At 49.4% G+C, this 25,767-nt stretch overlaps 1 protein-coding gene across 7 annotated transcripts in view; it reads left to right on the top strand.

The window, feature by feature from the left end:
• Positions 1 to 23,414: 23,414 nt before the first annotated feature.
• The window catches only part of LOC141982068 (uncharacterized), a 75,839-nt gene continuing 73,486 nt past the window's right edge, over positions 23,415 to 25,767 (top strand). For 6 of the 7 annotated variants that reach the window (XM_074943777.1, XM_074943778.1, XM_074943779.1 and 3 more), the window contains exon 1: positions 23,416 to 23,717. In XM_074943777.1, the coding sequence (XP_074799878.1) occupies positions 23,565 to 23,717 (153 nt within the window). In that variant the 5' untranslated portion in view covers positions 23,416 to 23,564. Of the gene's footprint in view, positions 23,718 to 25,767 lie in introns of all 7 variants that reach the window. The other variant, XM_074943782.1, reaches the window with a different exon arrangement.

Genomic DNA, 25,767 nt, shown 5'->3' on the forward strand with positions numbered 1-25,767 from the left:
TCAGCTAGATCCTGCCACCTTCCATGGGGCCGGCTCAGGATCCCCCACACTGAGTATTTCCAGCAGCTAGGAAGGCATCCATGCTGCCCCCAGTAATGCATCGAGACATAGGTCTTGACTGAGGTCCCTGAGGACTCCTCCTGGCACCACTTCTCCCTGGTCCTCCAGGGACTCCAGGTTGTCATTGGACTCTGAAGTCAACTCTCAGGTTTCCTGGTATCGATAGTTTAGAGCTCACTCTTGTCCTTGTTCTTGTTGCCATGGCTCAGAGAAGGGTCCATCCAGGGATTGGGCCACTTGGGCCAGGCAGGCTTGGGGCTCAATACTGTGCCATTCCCCCCTTGTGAAATGCCTCTGGCTTCCAGATCTACAGCACCTTGTCTGAGTAAATCCCCCAGGAGGCACATTTCCCCAACAGCTCTGAGAGGCTGGTTGGTATGGGACAACCGCCCAACTCCCGTGCATTTGATTGACCATTGCCGGCTCCGTAACAACCACCGGCACTGCAGCCCATACACATACCGTTTCCTGATCTATTGATTACATATGAATTATATTGATTACTTTAAAATTCCCACTTAATGATCTGAGTGCTTCGTAGGTTCTTGTCCCAAGATCAGGCTCAGGAGTGTTAGAATTCCTGTTTAATCGGGAACCCCGACATGCACAGTTGCAACACACGTGTCGGAAAAGCCTTCTGTATTTGTAATAGTGTTATTAACACAATTAGTAAAGTTACAAACACTCCAACTCAGCCAGGCAGAGATAATACAGAATGAGCTGAGCATCCATATACTCCCCCCATCCCTTGCAGAACAACCTGAAGTGTTAACATCTTCCCCCTCACCATCACCCGTGGTTGTCATCCTGGCATCTCCCAGGGCACACAGGCCAGGACAGCACTTTTATAGTGTATTATGCTGATGCCACTATGCCTAATGCATATTCAGTAGGGGATTCTCTCCTTTTCCTAATTTGCAGTTCCTCACCCTACTAATATCTGTGTGCTCTTTTCCCATAGGTCTAGTCCTTTCTTTCAAGCTTATTAGCATATATGTCAATTAGTTACTGTGGCACTCTTGTGTTCAGACACCTGCTGATGTTCCTAACTTAAAATATTCCAAGCAGGTTTAAACGAGCATCTTGTGGTTACCTGTCAGCAGTTTAGTGATTGCAGCATTCTATCTTGTGATATCTTAAGATCTAGGGTTACTCCTGGCTGACTACTTATGCTAAGGTTTTTGGGCTTTATGCCTTGATGAGTTCAGCTAAGCTATTATCTTACAGGCCTTGAGGCTTGTTGGCTCACTGCATTACTGCCTTAACTTATGGCTGTGCCTTACCTAGCAAATACTTATAGGCTACAGTTGAGGGGAGATATGATTGCTCTCTATAAATATATCAGAGGGATAAATACCGGAGAGGGAGAGGAATTATTTAAGCTCAGTACCAATGTGGACACAAGAACAAATGGATATAAACTGGCTACCAGGAAGTTTAGACTTGAAATTAGATGAAGGTTTCTAACCATCAGAAGAGTGAAGTTTTGGAATAGCCTTCCAAGGGAAGCAGTGGGGGCAAAAGATCTATCTGGCTTTAAGATTAAACTCGATAAGTTTATGGAGGAGATGGTATGATGGGATAACATGGTTTTGGTAATTAAATATTCATGGTAAATAGGCCCAATAGCCTGTGATGGGATATTAGATGGGGTGGGATCTGAGTTACCCAGGAAAGAATTTTCTGTAGTATCTGGCTGGTGAATCTTGCCCATATGCTCAGGGTTTAGCTGATCGCCATATTTGGGATCAGGAAGGAATTTTCCTCCAGGGCAGATTGGAAGAGGCCCTGGAGGTTTTTCGCCTTCCTCTGTAGAATGGGGCACGTGTCACTTGCTGGAGGATTCTCTGCTCCTTGAAGTCTTTAAACCATGATTTGAGGACTTCAATAGCTCAGACATAGGTGAGAGGTTTTTTGCAGGAGTAGTGGGTGAAATTCTGTGGCCTGCGTTGTGCAGGAGGTCAGACTAGATGGTCATAATGGTCCCTTCTGACCTAAATATCTATGAATCTATGAAGACCGCCCAAGCAGCCATCTCCCTGGCCTCTGCTTCCAGCCTTTTCCTCCTCTCTGGATCAGGCCCTGGTATTGGAGGCATTCTCTCCAGGATTGGATGACTTTAAAGTAAATATCAGGAGCTACTCAGGAAAATGGCGGCCTCTCTAGGGATCCAAGTGGAGCCTGGAGAAGAGACTACACACAAGTTCATCTCCGTTCTCCATCCCACTGTGGCCGGGAAGGTGGCCCTACCTAAGAATGAGACTATCATTCAGCCAGTCAAAATCATCTGGCAGACCCCTTCCTGCACTCCTCCAGTGGCCAAACAAATGGGCTGGAAACACCAGGTTCCATCACAGGGGTTTGCATGGTTCCATTTACATTCTACCCATGCTCATTAGCTGCAGCCGCAGTGAATGAGAGAAGTCATCAGGGTGGTGCTTAGACTACCCCCCAATAACAAAGACACTAAGAAGCTTGACTTTTTTTGGCAGGCAAATTTATTCCATGGCAAATCTACAATTCCAGATTGCCAACCATCGCACCCTGTTATTGCAGTAGGACTTCTCCAGTGGGTAGGCCCTATCTCGCTTTGTCACCAGGTTGCCTGAAGATTCAAGGGGCACAATTCCAGTTGCTGTGCAGGTTTCCCTGGATGTAGTGGACTCTGTAGCCAGGGCCATGGTGACAGCTGTAATGATGCACCATTCCTCCTGGCTTGCAATCCTTGGGCATTCCTACAGTAATGCAGCACACAGCTGAGGGCCTCTCTTTTGAAGGGTTCTCATCCAAAACAGATGAGGCTTTGCACATCCTAAAGGACTTGAGAGCAGTTCTGAAGTCCTTGTGCCTCTCCCCCACCATAACAAAGAGGGGGAAATTATGGTGCTCCATACCAGCCTAGACAGCGATATTACCCCGTCTGCCAGGCTGACCAACATAAGAAGAGGCAACGATTACAGAGGAGGAGGCAGATGCATTCCACTTCCTCTGGTCTGAGCCATCCCCAGGCCTTAAAACAGCAGATCTGACTTCTGCGTTAAGGACAGCATGCCACCTGACCTGGAGCTATCTGGCCTTTCCCTGCCTTTCTGGAATAGATTGTCCCATTTCCTATATGCCCAGCAGTTCATCTCCTTAGACAAGTGGGTGCTAAGCACAGTGGAACCAGGATATACCTTCCACTTCCCTACTATCCCCTCTTCCTTATCCCACTCCCTCTCCACACACCTCTTCAGGGACCCCTCTCATGAGTCTGTGCTAAGCCGAGAAGAGTAGACTCTACATTCCTTGGGAGGGATAGTAGAAGTGCCTCCTCTCCATCAGGGCAGAAGGTTCTATTCCCGATACTGTCTAATTCGCAAGGCCACAGGAGGTCTCAGACCCACCCTAGACCTTAAGAACCTGAACAGATACACGAGGAAGACAAAGTTCCAGATGGCTTCTCTGGCCATGATTATCCCTTCCCTAGATCTGAGAGGCTGGTCTGCTGCCCTCGACTTAAAGGATGCCTACTTCTGCATGGTAATCCAACCTGGCCACAGGAAGGTCATAGTAGGACACAACCAAAATTCACAGTAATGCCATTCTGCCTGTTGTAAGCCCTGGGGGGTTTTGCCAGTGAAAATGCCAGTGAAAATGAGGTAGGATCAGAGTCTAAAATAGGGAAAGAACAAGTCAAAAATTACTTAGACAAGTTAGATGTCTTCAAATCACCAGGACCTGATGAAATGCATCTAGAAAATTCAAGGAGCTGGCTGAGGAGATAGCTGAGCCATTAGCAATTATCTTTGAAAAGTCATGGAAGACGGGAGACATTCCAGAAAACTGGAAAAGGGCAAATATAGTGCCCATCTATAAAAAGGGAGATAAGGACAATCCAGGGAATTACAGACCAGTTAGCTTAACTTCTGTACTCGGAAAGATAATGGAGCAAATAATTAAGAAATCAATTTGCAAAACACCTAGAAGATAATGAGGTGGTAAGTAACAGTCAGCATGGATTTGTCAAGAACAAATGATGTCAAACCAACCTGATAGCTTTCTTTGACAGGTTAACAAGCCTTGTGGATAGGAGGGAAGCGGTAGATGTGGTAGATCTTGACTTTAGTAAGGCTTTTGATACTGTTTCGCATGACCTTCTCATAAACAAACTAGGGAAATACAACCTAGATGGAGCTACTATAAGGTGGGTGCCTAACTGATTGGAAAATCATTCCCAGAGAGTAGTTATCAGTGGTTCACAGTCATGCTGGAAGGACATAACGAGTGGAGTCCCACAGAGATTGGTTCTGGGTCCAGTTCTGTTCAATATCTTCATAAATGATTTAGATAATGGCATAGAGAGTACAGTTATAAAGTTTGCTGACAATACCAAGTTGGGAGGGGTTGCAAGTGATTTGGAGGATAGGATTAAAATTCAAAATGATCTGCACAAACTGGAGAAATGGTCTGAAGTAAATAGGATGAAATTCAATAAGGACAAATGCAAAGTACTCCACATAGGAAGGAACAGTCAGCTGCACACATACAAAATGGGAAATGACTGCCTCAGAAGGAGAACTGTGGAAAGGGATCTGGGGGTCATAGTGGATCACAAGACAAATATGAGTCAACAATGTAACGCTGTTGCACCAAAAAAAAAAAAAAAGCAAACATCATTCTGGGCTGTATTAGCAGGAGTATTGTAAGTGGGACACGAGAAGTAATTCTTCCACTCTACTCTGCGCTCATTAGGCCTCAGCTGGAATATTGTGTCCAGTTCTGGGCACCACATTTCAGGATAGATGTGGACAAATTGGAGAAAGTCCAGAGATGAGCAACAAAAATGATTCAAGGTCTAGAAAACATGACCTATGAGGGAAGATTGAAAACATTGGGTTTGTTTACTCTGGAGAAGAGAAGACTGAGAGGGGACATGGTAACAGTTTTCAAGTACATAAGAGATTGTTACAAGGAGGAGGGAGAAAAATTGTTGTTCTTAACCTCTGAGGATAGGACAAGAAGCAATGGGCTTAAATTTCAGCACGGGAAGTTTAGTTTGGAAATTAGGAAAAACTTCCTAACTGTCAGAATGGTTAAGCACTGGAATAAATTGCCTAGGGCGGTTGTGGAATCTCCATCATTGGGGATTTTTAAGAGCAGGTTAGACAAACACCTGTCAGGGATGGTCTAGATAATACTTAGTCCTGTCATGAGTGCAGGGGACTGGACGAGATGACCTCTCGAGGTCCCTTCCAGTTCTATGATTCTACCATGTGCATGGCAGTGCTAGCGACTTACCTCTGCAAGAGACATACATGTGTATCCTTACGTGGCTGGTTGCGGGCTGCTCCAGACACCAGGTTCAGGCCATTGTTCATTGTGTGTCTTCAACGTACTGGGCCTGCAACTAAACGGAGAGAAGTCAGTCTCATCGCCTGTCCAAAGGATAGAATTCATTGGGGCACTTCTGGATTTGACAGTCCAGGTTCTCACCAACAACACCCCAGCAGCGTTTCATGTGAACAAGCAAAGTGCTGCCATATCCAACAGCCTTTGCCAGAAGGTAGTCAAGTTATGGAGCTTACACCAGAACTTGGTCCCTCAAAAAGCATCTTGCCTGCCCTGAGTTCAAAATGGATTAACAGATCATCTGAGAAGATCCTTCAACTTAGGTCGCCAGTGGTGTCTCCACGTGAATGTTTTGGCATGAACGTTTTGCACAGGGGGTTTTGTGCCCATGGACCTACTTGTGACCTGGCAGAACAGGAAGTGTCCCCATTTCTGCTCCAGAGCAAGTCACAGCCTTGGATTGATAATGGATGCTTTTGTGTTTCCGTGGGGCAAGGACCTCCTTTATGCTTTCCCACCAGTGTCCTTGATTCCCAGAATCACCATCAAACTCCAGCAAAACTGTGGCAGAATGCTCCTGATTGCTCCCACCTGGCTGAGACAGACATGGTGTTCAGACCTCCACATTTCTGTCCTTTCAGGACCCCTTACCATTGACAGGGACCAAAGACCTCCTGCCACAGACTCATGGATGAGTGCTGCCTCGCAAATCTTCCAGTGCTGCACCTCACAGCGTAGCTCATCAGTGTCTAGGCGTCAAGAAAGAGCACAGCTGTCCAGAACATTCTGCTTAATAGTAGAAAACCTTGCACCAGAGTTACTTTTGTACCTAGATCCTTTTCAGAGTCACGGCTTTCCAGGAAACAGCCCCCACCTGTAGGTACAGCCTGCAGACCTTGTTCCTAGTTGAATAATGTTGCATTTAGCTGTATTAAAATGCATTGTTTGAATGAATGGTCCCAGCTTACCATGTGACCAAGATTGTTTTAGATGACTGCCCTGCCCTCAGAGTTATTTACTCCCAGAAATAGGTTGACTAAACATTTTTGTTGGAATCTGCTGATTCATCAAAATCTAAAGGTTGTGCAGAGGTGGTTTGATTTTGACAAAATTCTCCAGCAGAATGCGGCTTGCCAGGCATCTTTCGAATCCAGCCTGATTTCTTGCCAGCTCACCCACCCGGCTCCTTTGCTGCCTGGCAATAGAGCCCTGTGCGGACACAAAAATGTGGATCCGCATCCGTGCCTCAGTGGTTCGCAACTGAGGATGCCAAATTCAGGACAAACTGCTGAGAGGTAGGGCAAACGCAACCCAAAACTGGTGGTTATTCATTTATAAGGTATACCAAACCAGCCACAAAAGTAAACTCCTGTTTCACCGCACTGGCTAACAAGAAGTCATAAAAGTCGTTTCCTTGGGCATTCCAGTTCTTATATCACCACCAAAAACACTGGATTCAGAGATGATTGGTTCTTTACAACCAGTCTCATCAAATGAAAGATTCTTCTGATCTGAAAGGACCAGCCACACACCCAAGTCAATATATAACTTAGATCTTACCCAAAAATCGTGCTGGTGCCAATCCTTTAGCACCTTCTAAAATCGTGCTGGTGCCAATCCTTCTAAAATCTAAAGGTTTATTCATAAAAAGAAAGAAAAGGAAGGAAAGAAAGAAAGAAAGAAAGAAAGAAAGAAAGAAAGGTGAGAGTTACAATTGGTTAAAGGAATCCAATACACACAGTAAATGCGAAGTTCTTGGTTCAGGCTTGTTGCAGTGATGGAATAAACTGCTGGCTTAAATCAAGTCTCTGGCTGCTTCCAAATCATTGGAAGGACCTCAGTCCATTGATTAGAATGCTCTCATTAGTATAGTCCAGAGGTTTGGGCAGGAAAGAGGCAAAATGGAGGAGTTTCCAGGGCCTTTTATAGCTTTTGCCATGTGGAGGGAATCCCATTGTTCTTACAGTGGAAAATTACAGTAACGAGATGGAGTTTGGAGTCACATGTTCATGCCCAGTTTCGCCCAGTCATTGCAGGAAGCCATTACCTACACTCCAGACAGCACGTTTACATGACAGTCTACTCAGTGTAGATGGGCGTCTCCCATGGTCCATTGTGAGTTAAGTGTCCTTAACCTGGAGCAAACATTTGAAATCCAGGTATAGAGCCCATACTCATAACTTCAAATACAACAATGATACACGCATACAAATAGCAGAATTATATTCAGCGAGGCATAACTTTTCCACAGACCCCTCACTTCACAACCTTTGTACAAGATTTATTGCAAATATATAACAGTGGTTGCAACAATGATCTAGATGGTCATGTTTTAATCAGATAATGTCACAGCATCTGATCCACATCCACAAGGATCAACCCGCAATCTGACCCATGATCCACTAGCCATCTTTCACCTGCATCCGCACCCTCAGCAGCAAACTGTCTCACAAGGGCTAGTGACAGGGGAAGAGGGGGAAGGAGCAAATGGGGGTCGGCATCTTGCAGGGAAGAAGCAGCACAAGGGTGGGGACTGGGGGTAAGAGGCAGCGCAGGGGTGGGGTTTTGAGGAGAAGGGGTGGCATGGAGAGGGGGGCTGGGGGGAAGGGGCATCACATCGCATGCTGCTCCCAGGGCCTCGCAAGCGATGGCACATGGCAGCAGCAGTGGGGGTCGGGGCCCCACTCGCTCCAATCCCTGTGGCTGGGGGTGGGCCCTGCTGCCCAGGAGTCGGCGGGCCAGGCCCGGGACTGGGAGAGTGGCCAATGCTGCTGGGCCAGGCCATGGTGGGGACACTGGTGCTGCCCGAGGGGCCTGAGCTGCTGGACAGGAAGCGGCACAGAGAGCAGGTACTGGACAGCCCCGACTCCAACCTGCCACCCAGCCCCAGCCACTGGCTGGTAGGCGCCGGCCTCGAGCACGACGTGCCCCCTGGGTACCCGAGCCGGACACTGTGGGCCAGGCACCACCGGTGAGTAGAGCCCTGTGTGGTTGTATCTGCATCCGGTGCGTGGATTTGCAGGGCTCTAGCCACCAGGGAGCAGGAAGCCTGGGAGTCCCATTCCCAAGTTTCCAGGCCAACGGCTCCTAAGCAGCCCGGGCTTCCAGGGTCACCAGCTCTGGGGCAGCCCACCAGGCAGACTGACCAGAGCCAGGGCTCCCAGAGGAACTGGGTGGGGAACAGTAGTTCTGGTTCACAGAGAATATCAACATTTGGAGTGGTTGTTCCAAATTGGAGCAAAATCACATTTCAAAATCTCAAAGCCCACCACAAACCAGCATGACCATTCTCCACCCAGCTCCGCTCAGTACTGTTCTCTGCCCAGCTCCTCTCTGTACTGCCCTGTACAGTTCTCCGCCCTGTACCGTTCTCCGCCCAGCTCCGCCCCTTACCATTCTCCGCCCAGCTCCGCCCCTTACCATTCTCCGCCCAGCTCTGTTCTGTACGGCCCTGTACCACCCTGTGCCATTCTCCATCCTGTACCGCCCTGTACCCTTCTCCACCCAGCTCCGCCCTGTACTGCCCTGTACCATTCTCCGCCCAGCTCCGCCCTTTACCATTCTCCACTCAGCTCCGCCTTGTGCCGTTCTCCGCCCAGCTCTGTTCTGTACGGCCCTGTACCACCCTGTGCCATTCTCCACCCAGCTCCGCCCTGTACCGTTCTCCACCCAGCTCTGCCCTGTACCGTTCTCCGCCCAGCTCCGCCCTGTGCTGTTCTCTGCCGAGCTCTGTTCTCTATGGCCCTGTACTGCCCTGTACCGTTCTCCGCCCAGCTCCTCCCTGTGCCATTCTCTGCCCTGTGCCGCTCTGCCAGTCTTTGTGTCAGCAGCCGGGATATTCACTTCTGGATCCTCAATGAAAATGTTAAATGGCATCAGGCCTTGTATCAGTCGCTGCAGAGCCCCTCTAGGAAGCCTCCCCCCCATTCGGTGATGGGTCCCCATTGCCAACTACGTTTTCAGAACTGTTCATTAGCCGGTTCTTAAGCCATTTAACACAAGCTCTGTTGATACTATGCAGTGCTAATTTTGTAACCAGAATGTTGTGCGGTGCTAAATCAAATGCCTAACCCAAGTCAAACGTCTACATAGTTCCCTTTATCAGCCGAACTTTTAATCTCATCCAAGAATGCAATCTGGTTTGTTGGATCCCCTAGTTTCATAAAACCATGTTGACTGGCATTAATTGTATCCAGGCCTTTAATCTTTATCAGTTGAATCCCCTACCAGCTTTTTTCATTATTTTGCCTGTAGCGAGCCAGGAGCGAAGCAGGACCCCAAGGCAGAGCAGCACTTTGGCGAATGGGGGATCTGAGCCTTCAGCGGAAAGTGGAGACGGTGTCTTGGCCAGCCCTTCAAAGCCTTTCCCCTTTCCAACCAGCATCACTTCGGTCCTGCCTGGATTCAGCAGCTCTTCATCCAAGAGCTGATTTCCTGTAGGCATTCTGATGTTACAGTCATGGCGATGGTTGCATCCGCTGAGAAGGAGATGAGTACCTGAGCGCCACCGCCCCACCGCATATCTCTCTCTCTCTCCGTGAAAACAACAAGGAGTCCAGTGGCACCTTAAAGACTAACCGACTTATTTGGGCATAAGCTTTCATGGATAAAAAACCACTTCTTCAGATGCATCTAATAAATAAATAGACCCAAATAAATCGGTTAGTCTTTAAAGTGTCACCGGACTCCTTGTTGTTTTTGTGGATACAGACTAACATGGCTACCCCCTGATACTCTCTCTCGGTGGTCTCTTGTGGATACTGCAGAGAAGCGGGGATAGTATGGTCCCATGCAGCCAAGAGCCTTCAGAGAGGAGGAGCAGTTACCTATCACCTGCTGGAGAAGAATGATGGGAGCTGTTGTAGCGCTGGACCATCTACTCCTGACATGTAATTTAGTGTCTTGTGGTCCACAGTGCCAAAGGCTGGAGAGACGCCCAGCAGCACCAGCGTGGGGATCTTACCTGTGTCCATGACTATAAGGACGCTGTCTTTTAGTGCTGCTAGAGCCATCTCTGTGTTGCGCCCTGGCCTGAACGGCGAGACATCCAGGCTGCTGGCTGACGTCCCATGTGGCTGGTGCTTGGTAACCAAACGCCCTCCATTAAAGTTTCTAATTTTGAATTCCTCTGGTGGTAAAATCCAGCCATTGGTTCTTGTTGTGCTTTTCTTTGCTAGATCCAAGAGCCCTTCAGTGTCTGGGATTCGCCCCACCTGGAAGTGCTGACACTGTGTGAAAGGGTTGTCTCAGGACCGTGTACAGCTGCCATGAAAGTGACCAGAGATGCTATGGTGGGAGCAGGGCATGTGGAAACAAGAGGAGGGGCCCCTCTGAGGAAGGGGAACCGGGAGACCAGACAGAGAGAGGGAGTAGTCACAGGTGGGTGGTCAGAGGCAGGCAAGGGGGAAGCTGCCGTGCTGACTGATCGGGCAACCTCATCACCATTAGTGGCATGGCCCAGGAGTTAAGTCAGGATACAATGTGTGTCCTGAAGCACAGACATCACTGTTCCCATCCTCAGCCAGTGCTCCCTGGCTCCCCATTCATCTTGACATCCAGTTCTCCAAGCTGCCCTCTCTGAGCTGGTCCTTAAACTTGCTCCAGCCTCTCCCCAGGCCCTCATCTCCCTCCACTCCCCTTGTGTAGCTTTGGGTTCCTTTCCATCCATTCACACTCTCTCATCCACTGGTTGGCTCCTGCCACCTGGAGCAGCCTCCCTGTCCCTCCGCCACCCTGGCTTTCCATCTCCTTTCAGATCTCCTCTATAAATGTGCAGCCCTTTTGCCATTTAATATCCCTGCCTGCTTCACTTCATGTTTAGCTCTAGTTAACTCAGCAAAGCCCCGGGATGCTGTGCATGCGACGAGCATGGGGGATGATCAATTTTATGGCAGCTTTGGTTTCAAATTTACAAACTTAAGGCTGGTCTGCCTCTGTGGTGAGGATCTTCCCCCAGCCTCCATTCCACTAACCACTGGCTGGCTTAGACAGCCATGCCAGGTGCTGCTTCTCTTATACACACAGCATTACAGCTGGAAATGTAGACAGTAGCAGGTAGGACAGCAACCAGGACGGGGGCCCATTGTGCTAGGCCTGATACACAAACATAGGAAACTCTCCCTGCCCCTACCAGCTAAAATGACTGAGTTATTAACATATTAAATACCTCAAAAAACGTGATGACAGGCTGCCGGTGTGCGGAGGCCACTGCCTATCATGCTGATGAATATTGTCTCTGTGTTTCCTTGTATTCCCCCATCGGTCTGGCTATATCCATCAGCTGTCTTTTACATTAGCTTGGAAGCCATTTGGGGCAGGGACTGTCTTTTTGTTCTGTGTTTGTACAGAGCCTCCCACGGTGAGGCCCTGGTCTGTGACTGGGGCATCTACAAACTACAACACTACAAATACAATAAATAATAAAACTATGAAGCTCCAAAGGGGCATCACACACAGCACCAGAGCTGGGATCAGAGCTCTTCCATCTTTTGTCCGTTTTCACCCCGGGTCCATCCTGGATCCCCCCCCGCAGCTTGTGTTAAAGCGAAGCGATTTGCATGCTAAGTCCTGCTGTAACAAAGAGCTGCTTGCCCACCCATGCTGCTTGTTCTCCGCTGGGGCAGAGGATCTGTGTCCTCAAGGACACAGCCTTGAACAAGAGCCACGGAACAGACCAAAAAACAAAAAAAATTACACCGCAGTCTGACCTTTGATTGTCCAGAAAGAGCTGCCAAACTAAATTGCACTCTGGGCTCTGCTCCTTCCCACTCATTACATCAGGGGTGGCTCATCAGAGATTCTTTTCTGGCTTAGTCAGAGAGCTCCCAACCCTGGTGAATCTCATTCAGCTACGGCTCCATCTGTGTCATTAGCTCTCCCTGGCCGTGAAAGGGGCAATGCGGTGACACTCAGCACTGCTCCTGGCAGCCAGAAACAATAGCAGAGGTGTGTTACTCCCATCCTGACTGGGGTCCATCCACCCGATCAAACAGGGTGGGAACTGTCAGCTCTGGGCAATCAAATGAGGAGCAATGCTTTAATACCAGCTCGCACGTGGAAAGGTCAGGAGGGCAAACGGCCGGTTCGTCATTCCTGTCCCAAGGCCAGTTGGGCCACTTTAAAATGGAGAGTGTCTGGCGTGCCGTCATCCGTTTCCACATGGAAAGCTCGGCTCCGCGCTGTGTTTACGGTTTTTGTTGTCTGCCTCGCTCCTGTTGCTGTTGGGTTTTCTCCTTCCCCCTTCTAACACCCAGCAGCAAAGGAGAATGGGAACTGCACTTGAATTCCCCAGAGCCCTTTTCCTGGATGGCTGTGCACAGAACACGGGCTGTACCCTTTCTGTCTTCAAGGACACAGCCAGGAGATCTCCGCACCAGATGAAGCTGAGCTGGCTTTTGTTTGGCTCTGGATGCTCAACAGATGGATGTTTCAGAGTAGCAGCCGTGTTAGTCTGTATTCGCAAAAAGAAAAGGAGGACTTGTGGCACCGCAGAGACTAACCAATTTGTTAGAGCATAAGCTTTTGTGAGCTACAGCTCACTTCATCGGATGCATTCAGTGGAAATGTAGCTCAGGGAAGCTTATGCTCAAATAAATTTGTTAGTCTCTAAGGTGCCACAAGTCCTCCTTTTCTTTCAACAGATGGATGGAGGTGATAAATAACTGAGCCCAAACTTGCTGCGATCATTCTTGCAGTAGGAGAGCTAACCGCGCTGTCTGTGTCTCCCCCTGCTCCGCCTCACCTTCTGCGCTTCCCCTTTCATTCTGCTCAGTCCCTTATGCCTGAGTTCAGGGTCACCCCATAAGCCAAGGTTTGCGAAGAGGCTTGTCCTGCTCACCTGTGCTACATAAGTGCAAAGCATTACAATATGATGGCCGGTGTGCCTGAGTGCTGCTGCCCTCTGCTGGATGGAATCAGAACTGCTCAACTGTGTATCAGAGGCCCCACATTGCTAACAGGGCTTCTCCTTTATTAGTCACTGCTTGTTCTACTGAATAGGGTGACCAGATGTCCTGATTTTATAGGGACAGTCCCAATATTCAGGGTTTTGTCTTCTGCAGGCGCTGATTACCCCCCACCTCCTGTCCCAATTTTTTACATTTGGTATCTGGTCACCCTACTACTGAAGCACCTGGGAGCCTCCGTCAGGAGCCAGGCCCTCATCGCGCTAGGCGTTGTACAAACACAGAACAAAAAGCCAGCTCCTGCCCAAAGAGCTGACAATCTCGCTCCAGTGCTGGAGGTCTGTGCTCCCAGAGCAGGAGAATCAGTTCGGTCCCTGCCGTCGTCCTGGTGGCGCAAGGAGCCGCGCAATCCTCCTGTGGGTGCGTTACAGCATTAGTAACAGAAGCAGGACCACGTGAGGCTTCTACTCTGCCCCCAAGCCAGGACCTCTCTCTCTCATTCCCCCTCTGCCGTGTCTGATCGTTCTGAGCTGAACAGGCCCGGTTACTCTGGAAAGCTAGCGTAACGGGGGCCAGGCTGAGCCACCCGACGGCCCGTGCGAAGGAGAGGGGGTGGGCAGGTGAAGAATTCAGAGCGACAGCTGATCGTGCTGGGGTCGGCTCATGCAGGGACGCTCACCGCTGCTGGTGGGTCTGTGGGCAGGATCACAGCTATGTGCCACCCTTCGACTGCGCCTATGAACCAGGCTTGTGCCAGCTGCCTGGCTTCACCTGAAATACCCTCCCTCTTGCACCACAGCATCAAGGCTCCCAGCCGCAATCCCCAGGCTGGACCCAGTGCTGTTCTCTCCTCCCTAGCCCGTGTGTCACGTTCATGGTTCTGGTCCCACGGGAGGGGCAGCAGGCCTGCTGTCTGCTCTGGGCACGTTTGCTCTCCGGGGGCAGCCACAAACTGCCTGAATGCCCTTGCACCCCCCAGGGGAGCGGGAGATGCCAAGTCACTGCAGGAGCAGACAGGGAGCAGCTGTGCTGTCAGATGGCCGCTGCTGCTTTCCTCCGCTGCCAAGCCATTGCCACCGGCTGGCACCCACACTGCTCTCCCTAGCCCAGGCCAGGCCAAAGGGCAGCCCCGCGCGGCTGGCTCGTTGTGGTTGGCGTTACAAGGCCGCGTTGGGCAGAGCGAGAGCAGGCAGCAGGGAAAGCTCTTGACTCAGCCAGCCAGGAGGAGCGCAGACCGGGCGGGGCCGGGAACGCTTGGCCTGCCGCTTCTTGCACTGCCGAGTTGGTAACGGAGGCAAGGCTCCGCCTCCAGCCATTGCAAACACCTTCATCTGGGCCCAAGTGCTGAGCTCATGTCTTCCAGGGACATGTATGTGTTATACAACCCCTTTCATCTGCACTGGGACACGGAGCAATCGCCCGGTAGATGCAGACGCACAGGGGAGAGCGTCACCTGCTGTATCAGCAGCTCCTGGGCTTTCCTGCGGGGTCTCCCATCCAAGTCCTGTTCTGCCTTGAGCCTGCTTATGTTACAGGTCCTGACAGGTTGGCTTTGGGCCATCAGCTTACCGCTGTAAGGTTAAAGTCGTGTAGCGTTGCAAGTAAAGGCACGGTGAACTTTCCTTGCAGCACGGCTCCCATCCAGGAAAACTGCATGTGACTATTTCCACCAGATGAGTTTTCTAAACCACTGCTTGCCCTGTGTCTGCTCAGTTATCAATTATCTGCTCAGTAATTACTGCGAGTCTTCAATCCAGGCTGCAACCACAACCGCTTTGACCCATCAGCCGCCCGGCTTCCCGAGACCCCTCTCCTGGGACGAGACCGTGACTACCGGGGCAGAATGCTGTTGGGGTTACCCCACCAAGATGAGGCTGAAGGAAAATGGGGGGTCCCCTCAGTCTGCTTCTCTTTGCGACTGAGCCTCTAAACACCCTGCCCCATTCCTGTCCGGTGCGTTAAACCCACGTTAACCGAATGGCGAACCTGAGATTTAACACCCAAAAAGGGGGGCCTGTTAAGTGCTCTCAGAGGGACCCCAGCTCTGCCCTCTTGTGTGCAGTGTCCAAATGACAACAGGGGTTCTGTTGTATTGCAGCTTGGCTAGTGAAGCTTACTGTTTGCTAAGGGTGAATTTCATCCAAACACATACCACTGCGTAATGGTGTGGCATTGGCCACTGGCCATGTTCCCTGTGGGACAAGACAAGTGACTGACGCGAGAGGTCTCTGATTTCAAGACAAGCGGAAGGAGTTTAGGGAAGGGAGAGGGACTCAGATGCTTCCATCAGGGAGCGGACAGGTACATGCTTGAGTCTGGATGGGAAGGTGTGTGGGGAACTGAAAGTTTGTTGTATACATGGCTAGCCCTACAAAGTGATCTTCTCTTCCAGAGCTGCAAGCTCCTTGCCGTGTTTCTGATGTTACAGTCCCATCACCACGGTTGTATCACTGCCCTCTAATTAAATAGTGAATGTAAAACCAAGTTAAGAAAGGTTTCAGAGTAGCAGCCGTGTTAGTCTGTATTCGCAAAAAGAAAAGGAGGACTTGTGGCACCTTAGAGACTAACCAATTTATTTGAGCATAAGCTTTCGTGAGCTACAGCTCACTTCATCGGATGCATAAAGTGGAAAATACAGTGAGGAGATTTATATACACACAGACCATGAAAAAATGGGTGTTTATCATACACATTGTAAGGAGAGTGATCACTTAAGATGAGCTATTAGGAGCAGGAGAGTGGGGTGGGGGGAGAGAAAACCTTTTGAAGTGATAATCAAGGTGGGCCATTTCCAGCACATTTCCAGGAGTTAACAAGAACGTGTGAGGAACAATGGGGGGGGGGGGGGGGAGGAATAAACAAGGGGAAATAGTTTTACTTTGTATAATGACTCAACCCCTCCCAGTCTCTATTGAAGCCTAAGTTAATTGTATCCAATTTGCAAATTAATTCAGCAGTCTCTTGTTGGAGTCTGTTTTTGAAGTTTTTTATTGAAGAATAGTCACTTTTAGATCAGAAATCGAGTGACCAGAGAGATTGAAGTGTTCTCCGACTGGTTTATGACTGTTATAATTCTTGACATCTGATTTGTGTCCATTTATTCTTTTACATAGAGACTGTCCAGTTTGACCAGTGTACATGGCAGAGGGGCATTGCTGGCACATCCTTTTCTTTTTGCAAGTTAAGAAAAAGTTCAAGGCCTCTCTCTCTCTCACTCACACTCATTCACCCTACCTTCCCTCTCTGTGATGCTGAGCATTATGGTGCATGGATGCCACCTTCAGGAACTGCATGGGAATTACATGGATATTAAGGAGGACTTGTGGCACCTTAGAGACTAACCAATTTATTTGAGCATAAGCTTTCGTGAGCTACAGCTCACTTCATCGGATGCTGTAGGTCACGAAAGCTTATGCTCAAATAAATTGGTTAGTCTCTAAGGTGCCACAAGTACTCCTTTTCTTTTTGCGAATACAGACTAACACGGCTGCTACTCTGAAACCAGTCACCAACGAAGATACCCATGGCAGGAGTGGAAACTCAGTGGGTCAGTCCCTAAAGCCTGCACCCCAAATGGGAACCAGCACAAATTTTCTGGCAGTTTTCCTTGTGCTGAGCTAGGATGCTCTGAGCTCAGCCTGTGTTTCTCCAGCCGTGAGGGTGAAAATGAATGTCAACATCCGAGACAGAAGCTGCATTTTAGAACATAAGAACGGTCACACTGGGTCAGACCAAGGGTCCCTCTAGCCCAGTGTCCTGTCTGATGACAGTGGCCAATGCGAGGCACCCCAGAGGCAATGAACAGAACTGGCAATCATCAAGAGATCCACCTTGTCATCCATTCCCAGCTTCTGGCAAACACAGGCTAGGGATGCTCAGAGCATGGTGTTGTATCCCTGCCCATCCTGGCTAATAGCCATTGATGAACCTTTCCTCCATGAACTTATCTAGTTATTTTTTGAACCCTGTTATAGTCTTGGCCTTCACAACATCCTCTGGCAAGGAGTTCCACAGGTTATTTTTTTTATCTTTGTTCTTCTTTTCTCTCCCCCTTTTGTGTATGTCCAACTTGTTTTGTCTTTTAAGGAACAGGATCAGACTATAACAACAGCAGCTCCATCCCATCTCAACTATCAGTCCCCTCCCTCCTGTCCCTTCCCTACACACACACAAGGACTATTATTTACATCTAAAAGACTGGCAAACAAGGGAGTTGCTTTCTAAAAACTTCCTTCAGCTAAAAGGAAAGGGAGCAAGGGATGTTAAAATGAAAACATTTTGAATGCCTCAACAGTTTTTCCTTCTTTTCTGCATCTTTACAAAAAGGTGAAAAGGATTTTCAGTGGTGGGTTTGCCATGGAGCTAAGCAGGCTGAGGTCTCTGTATGCAAAACCCCAAAGCCTGTTAACACTCTTTAATGTTGGACAGTAACTGGGTTATCTTAAACCTTTGACCCCATCTATTCTAAGTTGATACAACATAACACAGGAAGTCTGTGACACAGCAGGGAATTGAACCAGGGTCTCTCTCATCCTAGACTAGTGCTCTAACCACTGGACCATCCTTCCCCTCTAGACACATACATATTGGACAGTATGTGTCACTGCCTTTTAACAGATGACATCAGGAGTGCTCAACAGTGTGACATGGGCCATATACTGCTAACAATGAGTCTCCCCATATCTAACGTGTTAGGGGCCTCACTTTGGGAGCAGAAAACAATCTGAGTTCTACCCTGCACTGTGAAGTTCCTAGTGGCCATGGTGTGCAGCATGGGGATGGTCATGAAGTCCTCAGTGGCCGGGAATTTGTCCCGGTGCTGTGCCAATTTATACAGAAGGATCAACGGAGGTAGAAAGAAGCTAACGGATTTGCCCAAGATCCCGCCACAAGTTGGTGGCAATTGGGAATAGAGCCCAATAAATGCTTGTTTTAGCCCCATGCTCTCATAACTATACAGCAATCCTTGCCTAGTCTTAGACTACAAAGCATCAGAAATGTGCAGAGTGTTTCTCAAATGAGCTTCCACTCCACTTCTCCTAAGCAAGAAAATTGCGTGTGGAGCTTATGAAAATCTCAGCTTTTCTCAGCTGCGATGGTGTCACAACTTGGCAGGCCACATGGACTGAAGGCACTGGGTTGGAGACTAAAAAAAAAAAAAAGACACAATCAAGACTTTTCTATGCTTTTTCTCCAGTTTGTCCAGTGTACGTGAGGTTCTTAAAGTTCAGCTCATGGCAATCTGCTTTGTTGACTGCAATTGAAAAAGCAATTCAGCTGGCACTTCTGACAGAACAGAGGGTTCTGTTTTGCCTCATGTTTTAAGTGTAGCGTGAGTGGGAAATGGAATCTGCTCTTTGAGTTTTCCTTCTGAAGACCCTAAGCACCTTCTGTAAACCTCCAATTAGGGATGCCAGGAGTCCGGTTTTCGACCGGAACACCTGGTCGCAAAGGGACCCTGGCGTCTCCAGTCAGCACTGTGGGCTGTTAAAAGTCTGGTCGGTGGTGCAGCAGGGCTAAGGCAGGCTCCCTGCCTGCCCTGGCTTTGTGCAGCTCCCTGGAAGCGGCCGAAATGTCCAGCCCCTAGGTGCAGGGGCAATCAGGGAAGCTCCGCATGCTGCCCCCACCCCCAGTGCTGGCTCTGCAGCTCCCATTGGCTGGAAACTGCGGCCAATGGGAGCTGCTGGGGTGGTGCCTGCGGGTGCGGGCACCGCGCAGAGCCACCTGGCTGCGCCTCCCCCTAGGGTCCAGACATGCCATCCACTTCCGGGAGCAGCAAGGAGCCAGAGCAGGCAAGGGGCCTGCCTTAGCCCCGCCGCACCACCGACCAGGAGCCACCTGCGGTAAGCACTGCCCGTCCAGAGCCCGTGCCCCGAACCTCCTGCCCAAGGTCAGAATCCCTTCCCGCACCCAAACACCCTCCCAGACCCTGCAACCCCACCTGTTGGGTCTCCAAAGTTGCAGGGAAGCATTAAAATACTGATTGGAGCTGGGTGAACTATTTTGATGTTTTGATGGAAAAACGGGTGGGGAAATGTTGATAAAATTGTTTCCTGTTTGCTGACCAGCTCTAATAAGAGTCTCGCTGAATTTTTGCAATATCATCGTAACTTTGCTGTTCTATTGGGTTTTGCAATCTCCATGCTTTCATCCCTTTGGAAAACTCCGGAGCAGGAGTTGGGCGTGTGAAGGAAGGGGTTGCCCTTGTAATGGGCTCCCTTGGTGCTAGTGCACGGATCGCTGCCATGTGACCATGGAGTAAAGTCTGTTTCCTGCAAACACAGCTGTGTATCAGATGCTTATTCCAGTTCTCTGCTCAAGTTCTGCCCGCCATCTCATTATAGCTGGAGGTTTCTCCTAAAAGGCCCAGCACTGAAACAGTTAACAAAGTTGCTATTTACATAGTCACAATTATGGGACGGCGACCTGTGGTGCCTATAGTGTCCGTATTTAAAAAAGGGAAGAAAGAGAATCTGGGGAACTACAGACCTGTCAGCCTCACCTCAGGCCCTGGAAAAATCATGGAGCAGGTCCTTAAGGAATCCATTTTGAAGCACTTGGAGGAGAGGAAGGTGATCAGGAACAGTCAACATGGATTCACCAAGGGCAAGTCATGCCTGACCAACTTGATTGCCTTCTACGATGAGATAACTGGCTCTGTGGATATGGGGAAAACGGTGGACATGATATACCTTGACTGTAGCAAAGCTTTTGATACGATCGCCCCCATATCACGTAAGGTGCGCTGTGTGGCTGCTCTTTATCGCCGGGAGAGAGCTCTCCCAGTGACAAACTAAAACCACCTCAAACGAGGGGCAGGAGCTTCGTCACCGAGAACACGACTCCTGCCGATGAAGCTCTGTCCACACCAGCACTTTTGTCGTTAAGCGGGGGGGTCACACCCCTGAGTGACAAAAGTTTTAGCAACAAAAGTGCCCGTGTAGACGTAGGCTGTGTGTCATGGACCCAAAACAACAAAAGGATCAGCCTTAAAATCCTCCTCTATAATCACAGTCATCTGTTCTGAACATCTCTTCAAACAAAGAAATTAAACAGAACGTCCTCTTGGCCCAGTCTTCTGCTCTGTCCAAGTCTGGGCCTGAGGCCTGGCCGGCACAGTTCAATAATCAATGGTATTGTCCACTAATTCCCAGGGATGCCACCAGAGGTCACTGGAACATTTTCTTTTTTAAGGCAATTATTGTAAATCATTGTTTTCAGCGGAGGAGAACCGACTTGGGAAATCAATGTGTGACTAAGCTCTCCTGGGGCCTGGTCAGGAAAGAAGATAGTAAAAACCCTTTGGATAGGTGTGATGTATAGAAAATCAGCAATTTGGCTCACCGCTAGGAGAGAAGTAGGATCAGGATATAGACTGATGACGTAGAAATATGTGCACCAGACGTAAGACCCCACTAACCTAGTTCCTGCACTGGCTCTCTGTTTACAGGAAATTTAACCTGGCCTCCCCTGCAGGTGAGGGGCGAGACACCTCCGCATTCGGTGCGAGTGCCATTATTGGGGTGAATGTACGTAAAGCTAGCGCTCCACTCCTGATCAGCCCCCCCCATCAGTCCCGCCTTTTGGGCCAGTCTCTCTGACCTCTCCTGCTTGATCACTTGCCTTCAAACTGAACTCATGGTGTATCAGAAGCCCTCTCCTGGCTCCTGCCACTGTCTGTGACTAGAGCTGGCAGGGGAACTAAGTTTCACTTCTGCAAACTGTTTCGATGTTTTGGAAATATTTTCCTCCCCAGTCAGGATGCAAAGCCGATGCCCCAGCATCTTTCTTGGAAGTGAAATCCTGCCCCATTTCATTTCAGAAACACCAAAACTGTCCCCCAGCTATAGTTTGGTGTTTCCAAAATCAGACGCGCTTCCTGGATGCCCTCTGATGGAAAAATGTTGCATCTGAAAATTTCTGACCAACTCTGTCTGTTACTATTGGCATCCTCCCTGCCACAGGCCGGATGCCATCTGCCTGCCTTGCCAAATGTTCTCGTGGGTTTAACCCATCCCTCCCCAAATCCCTTTCCCAGCACATGAAGGTCAGGTTGCTTGCCCTCAATTTCAAAGACTACCACAGCTCTGCTCTTCTCATGGTGCCCTCTGCCCAAGACGCCAGCCTTGATCCCTAGTTTTCCCATTTCTTGCAGCTGTGTTCATTCTCCTCCTACATAAAGCATCCTCCCTGAACTGACCTGTAAGGCCGCACCCCTCTCCTCCTCAAGCCCCACCTTTGCTGTGACACGTACAAGAAGCCCAGCCAGCTCATTTGGTCTGGGTTCTATTTATCTGACTTAGGTACTTAGCCCTCGTCACATTAGTGTCTGAGCCCCTCCCAGTCACTGCTGTATTTGTCCTCACAATGGCCCTGTGAGGCAGGGCCGTGCCATTATCCTCATTTTATAGACCGGGAACTGAGGCACAAAGAAGCAAGTGACTTGCCTCGGGTCACACAGGAAGTCTGTTGCAAAGCAGGGGCATGAATCCCAGTCTCCCGAGTCTCCAGCCTGTGCCCTAACCATTGGGCCAGGCTTCCTCTGGGTTGAGGCTCACTTGGGGATCCCTGATATTAATTTGTTATGTATCTATTTGGATTGGTTTTTTTTCTCTCTCTCTCTTCCCGCCTTTCTGTGTGGCTTCTCATCTTACACTGAGCTCTTTGGGGCAGGATCTTGTCTGTGTGGGCAGCACCTATCACCGTGGGGGTGCAGCTTGTCTGGAAAGCCCCCCTAAAAGTGTGTAGCTATAGAATGCTCTAAGGCCCATTTGGAATCTGGGTCTAATGTTCAACCCCCTCCCTTCCCGCCAATGACTCCAAAGTTCAGGATGTGGGGAGCCCAGGGGTTTGCTCAGAAATTTGGGTGAGCTGTGAAATTGGATTGGGGATGGAGGTTCAGCGCCTGACACCCTCCCGCAGTTCAAGGTGGGTTAGTTCTAGGGTTTGGGGCTGGGCCCATCTCTAGTTTAAATTAAGGTGGGAGCTGGATATGTCTCGTGAAGCTCAAGATTGATTTATTTGTTAAAGCTCACTGTGCTGCCATGCCTGGTTTATCTGTAACGCGGCCAGAGAGCTCATGGTGCCTCTTGACTCGTACTGAAAAATTCTTTTTGCTCTTCCCCTTCCCAGATCTCCACGTCCTTAGACCATAAGCTCCTCCAGGCAGGGACCATCCCTTGTATGTCTGGAAAGCACCTGGCACATTGTGGCCAGACAGATAACTACTAATAGATACATGCAGAGTGTCCTGGGCTAACTGCCCAGAACCCTGCTGCTCATCATGGCAGGTCAGACCGCAGCTCCCGTCTCGCTCGGCAGGGCTCTCTGTCTGCTCCTTTGGAGGGAGGTGAAGCGGGTCTACTTGCCATAAGCAAAGAAGGGAGGTGTGAAAAAGATATTGATCAAATGCAAACCGCACTTGGCTCTTTCTGCCCGCAACGGCTGTGAATGTGGATACGCTTTTCTAACTCGTTTTACAACGGAACTTGATACAGTGATTAAGAAGTTTGTATGATGGGGTTGCCTGACACAGGATGTCCTTTCCAGTCCTATGGCCTGAATTCCTGCCTCCCACCTTTCCTCCCCATTGAAATTATAAGCCCTGGGAGACTGCTGCTGTTAGATCACTTGGGATCCTGGTGGCTTTTTCAACAAAAAATGCCCAAGAAAATGGTTGGCGGGAAATGGCTTAAAACCCTTGACTCTGAACCCAAGTGCATGTGGGTAAATTCAGCTCTTGGAGGGTGACATCTTGGGCCTGTCTTGAGCAAGAAAGGCCAAGCCGCAGCAGTAACTCTTCAAATCCAGCTCACTGTAGGATGGTGATGAGACGCAATCTTCATGAGAATGATTTGCTTTTTTCCTACCCCAGGCCTGTGAACTTGACTGAATTAAGCTCCTGTAGGAAAATTGATAAAGGCAGCTTTTTAACGGGCAGAAAACCCAACCCCCACCTCACCCCCCTGCAGGAGGCTGATGTCAAGGTAACCGGGACACAAAGGAGGAGTTAGAAAAGTTTAACCAGAGCCTGAGCTGAAAGGTCCCTCTGATTGGAAGAGTCTGAATCAATAGAGAATAGGGGGGAAAGGAAGGGGGGGGGCAATTACCTCCTACCAAGAGAGAGCAAAAGAAAGAGAGATTGACATCAGTTGCTGCCTAAGACGCCTTCTCCGAGCACAGCCGAGGAAAGCAGAAATATGATTCCCTACAAGGAGCCGTGTAAGGACTGACCTTGAAAAGAATCTGAGTTGGGGGAAGAGAAGGAAAATGTCCGAGAACAGTTCGTCTCTCAGCCTCCCAGGATCGTTCACCTCTGGCAGCAGGGTGCTGCAGCTGGCCACCAAAGGGGAGTGGATCACCCTGGAGCAGACCCTGAGAGGCATGGACAAGGGGGACCCGGCCATCTCCCAAACTGACCAAGTAAGTAGCCAACAGCCAAGAAGCTATTTCAGCGTTGGCTTGTGGTATGACAGATACAAAAGAATAAATGATGCTATGATGATTTTGGGGGGCGGAGGGAGGAAGGGGAAGGGCTGGAGTCACCGGAGCTAATCATGGTTCTTTCCAGTGCGTAAATGGTCAAGTGCCTTGGGAGCCAGGGGTTTGGCTCTGTCTGCGTCATCTAGTATTCACCCCCGCTGGAGGCAGAGTATTCCACTAGCTGGAATAGGCGGGTAAATCCTCTCTTACCTGCATGAACTGACCACTCTGCTCCCATTCTCCTTTCTAGTTGTGGTTCACGCTGAATGGCTTCTCCTTGTTAAGAACAGGGATATTTTAGCCAGTGGTTTCACGATTATTGTGTGCATGCAGGACCACCACTGAGGTCCCGGCTCCATTGTGCTAGGCGCTGTGCAAACACATAGTGAGGCGGCCCCTGCCTTGAAGAGATTCCCGTCTCAATAGACATGGCAGATAAAGGAAGCATTACCGCCCCCGTTTTAGAAATGGAGAGCGCAGGTGAAGAGAGGTTAGGTGACTTGCCCTAAGTCGCACACAATGTCTGAGGGAGAGCCAGGGATTGAACTTGGATTTACTGAGCCCTAACCCAGAGCCTCAGCCACAAAACCAGCCTTCAGTACGGACAGAGGAGTAGGAATCATTTAATTGGATAGCATTTGTGAACCATCCCGTCCAAAGGGGGCTGTCTGTTGGACTGCTCCACATGTGCTGAGCAGCGCTGTCTGAGCCACCCAGCATGGAACAGTCCTGGAGTCTTGAGCCCATGCTGCTAACTGGTTTTTTGTGTGTCACTGCGGGCCCTGTAACCCTGGGTGCCTCACAATGCTTTGCTCTTGTAGCTCCCAACATGGGCCACTCACAACCAGCCTACAAGCATGCAGGTCACACCCGGGGGGCCTGTGTGCTAGACAGCCCTGGTACAGCAGTTCTGACCCCAGCAGCCTGTCTGCAGCTTCCAGCAGCCTTGGATGCTACTTGGAGTACAAACCCAATGCTGTTGGTTTAGATGAACAGCAAAAACAAGTTTATGAACAAAAGAAGATAGGGTTTTAAGTGAATTCAAGTATGAGAGAGAAAATTAGAAATGGTCACCAGCAACTGAAAGTGAAAGCATGCCTCTAAAAGTCTCAAACTTAATCTAGCAAGTTTTGGTTCAAAGGTTTGGCAAGATGGCCTTTGACACCTGTAGTCTGCCAGCAAGAGGGTGATGGACCCTCCTCCTCTTCCAGAGGCATAACAGCACAGGTGCCTTTGTCGTTTTAGGTGAAAGAGAAAACATGGGGTTCTCTGGCCCTTTCTTTGACAGTCTGGTGAACCTTGGAGTCTTCTGAAGGTTACGCCTCAAAGTAAAGTTTATTCAAGCAGTGAGGAAAGCAACATGGAGTCTGGTGATGAAGGAGGCTCTGCACCCTTTCTTCCCCCATTTATATTTGCTGAAATGCAAATTATTCTGTTTCCTGCCATCTCCTCCCCCTGCTGCCTTGATGATCCCGTTTGCTACTTATATGTAAATTGGGGTAAACACGCATCCCTTTGTTTATTCTAGACCTGCTTTAAAATCTTTTGCCTAGGCAGGGCTGTCTGGTTTTGAACATGTGCTAACATCATCATACAGGGGGAATTCATAACTTTACGTATAATGTTGCTCCCTACTTTTCACCACTATATTATTCCCTAGAGTGTTGTTAGTTTTCAGTTGACGTCTCACAAGGCATATTTTGTACAAAGATTATTACAGTAGTGTGCAGCGTGTGAATAGAGGGGTGCTTTGGGTCACACTGGGTTGCACAGGGTTTACAGACCTGGCTTAAGAAAAGAAAAGCCCCCAGAGACACGCCTGAGGCATGCCTGAGGCAGAGTGCTCCCTCAGGAGGGGACAGGAATGCCAAGCTGTTCCAGCCCTAAAACAGCTGCAATCTAATGAAACTCCAGGCCTGGGTAAGGACAAACCCAGCAGTTCTTACAGTCCTGATTGACTCGGCTCTAATCTCAAACTGGGCCGAATAGA

Source organism: Natator depressus, chromosome 2, assembly GCF_965152275.1.
Source record: "Natator depressus isolate rNatDep1 chromosome 2, rNatDep2.hap1, whole genome shotgun sequence".
In the NCBI taxonomy this organism is placed as follows: Eukaryota; Metazoa; Chordata; order Testudines; family Cheloniidae; genus Natator; species Natator depressus.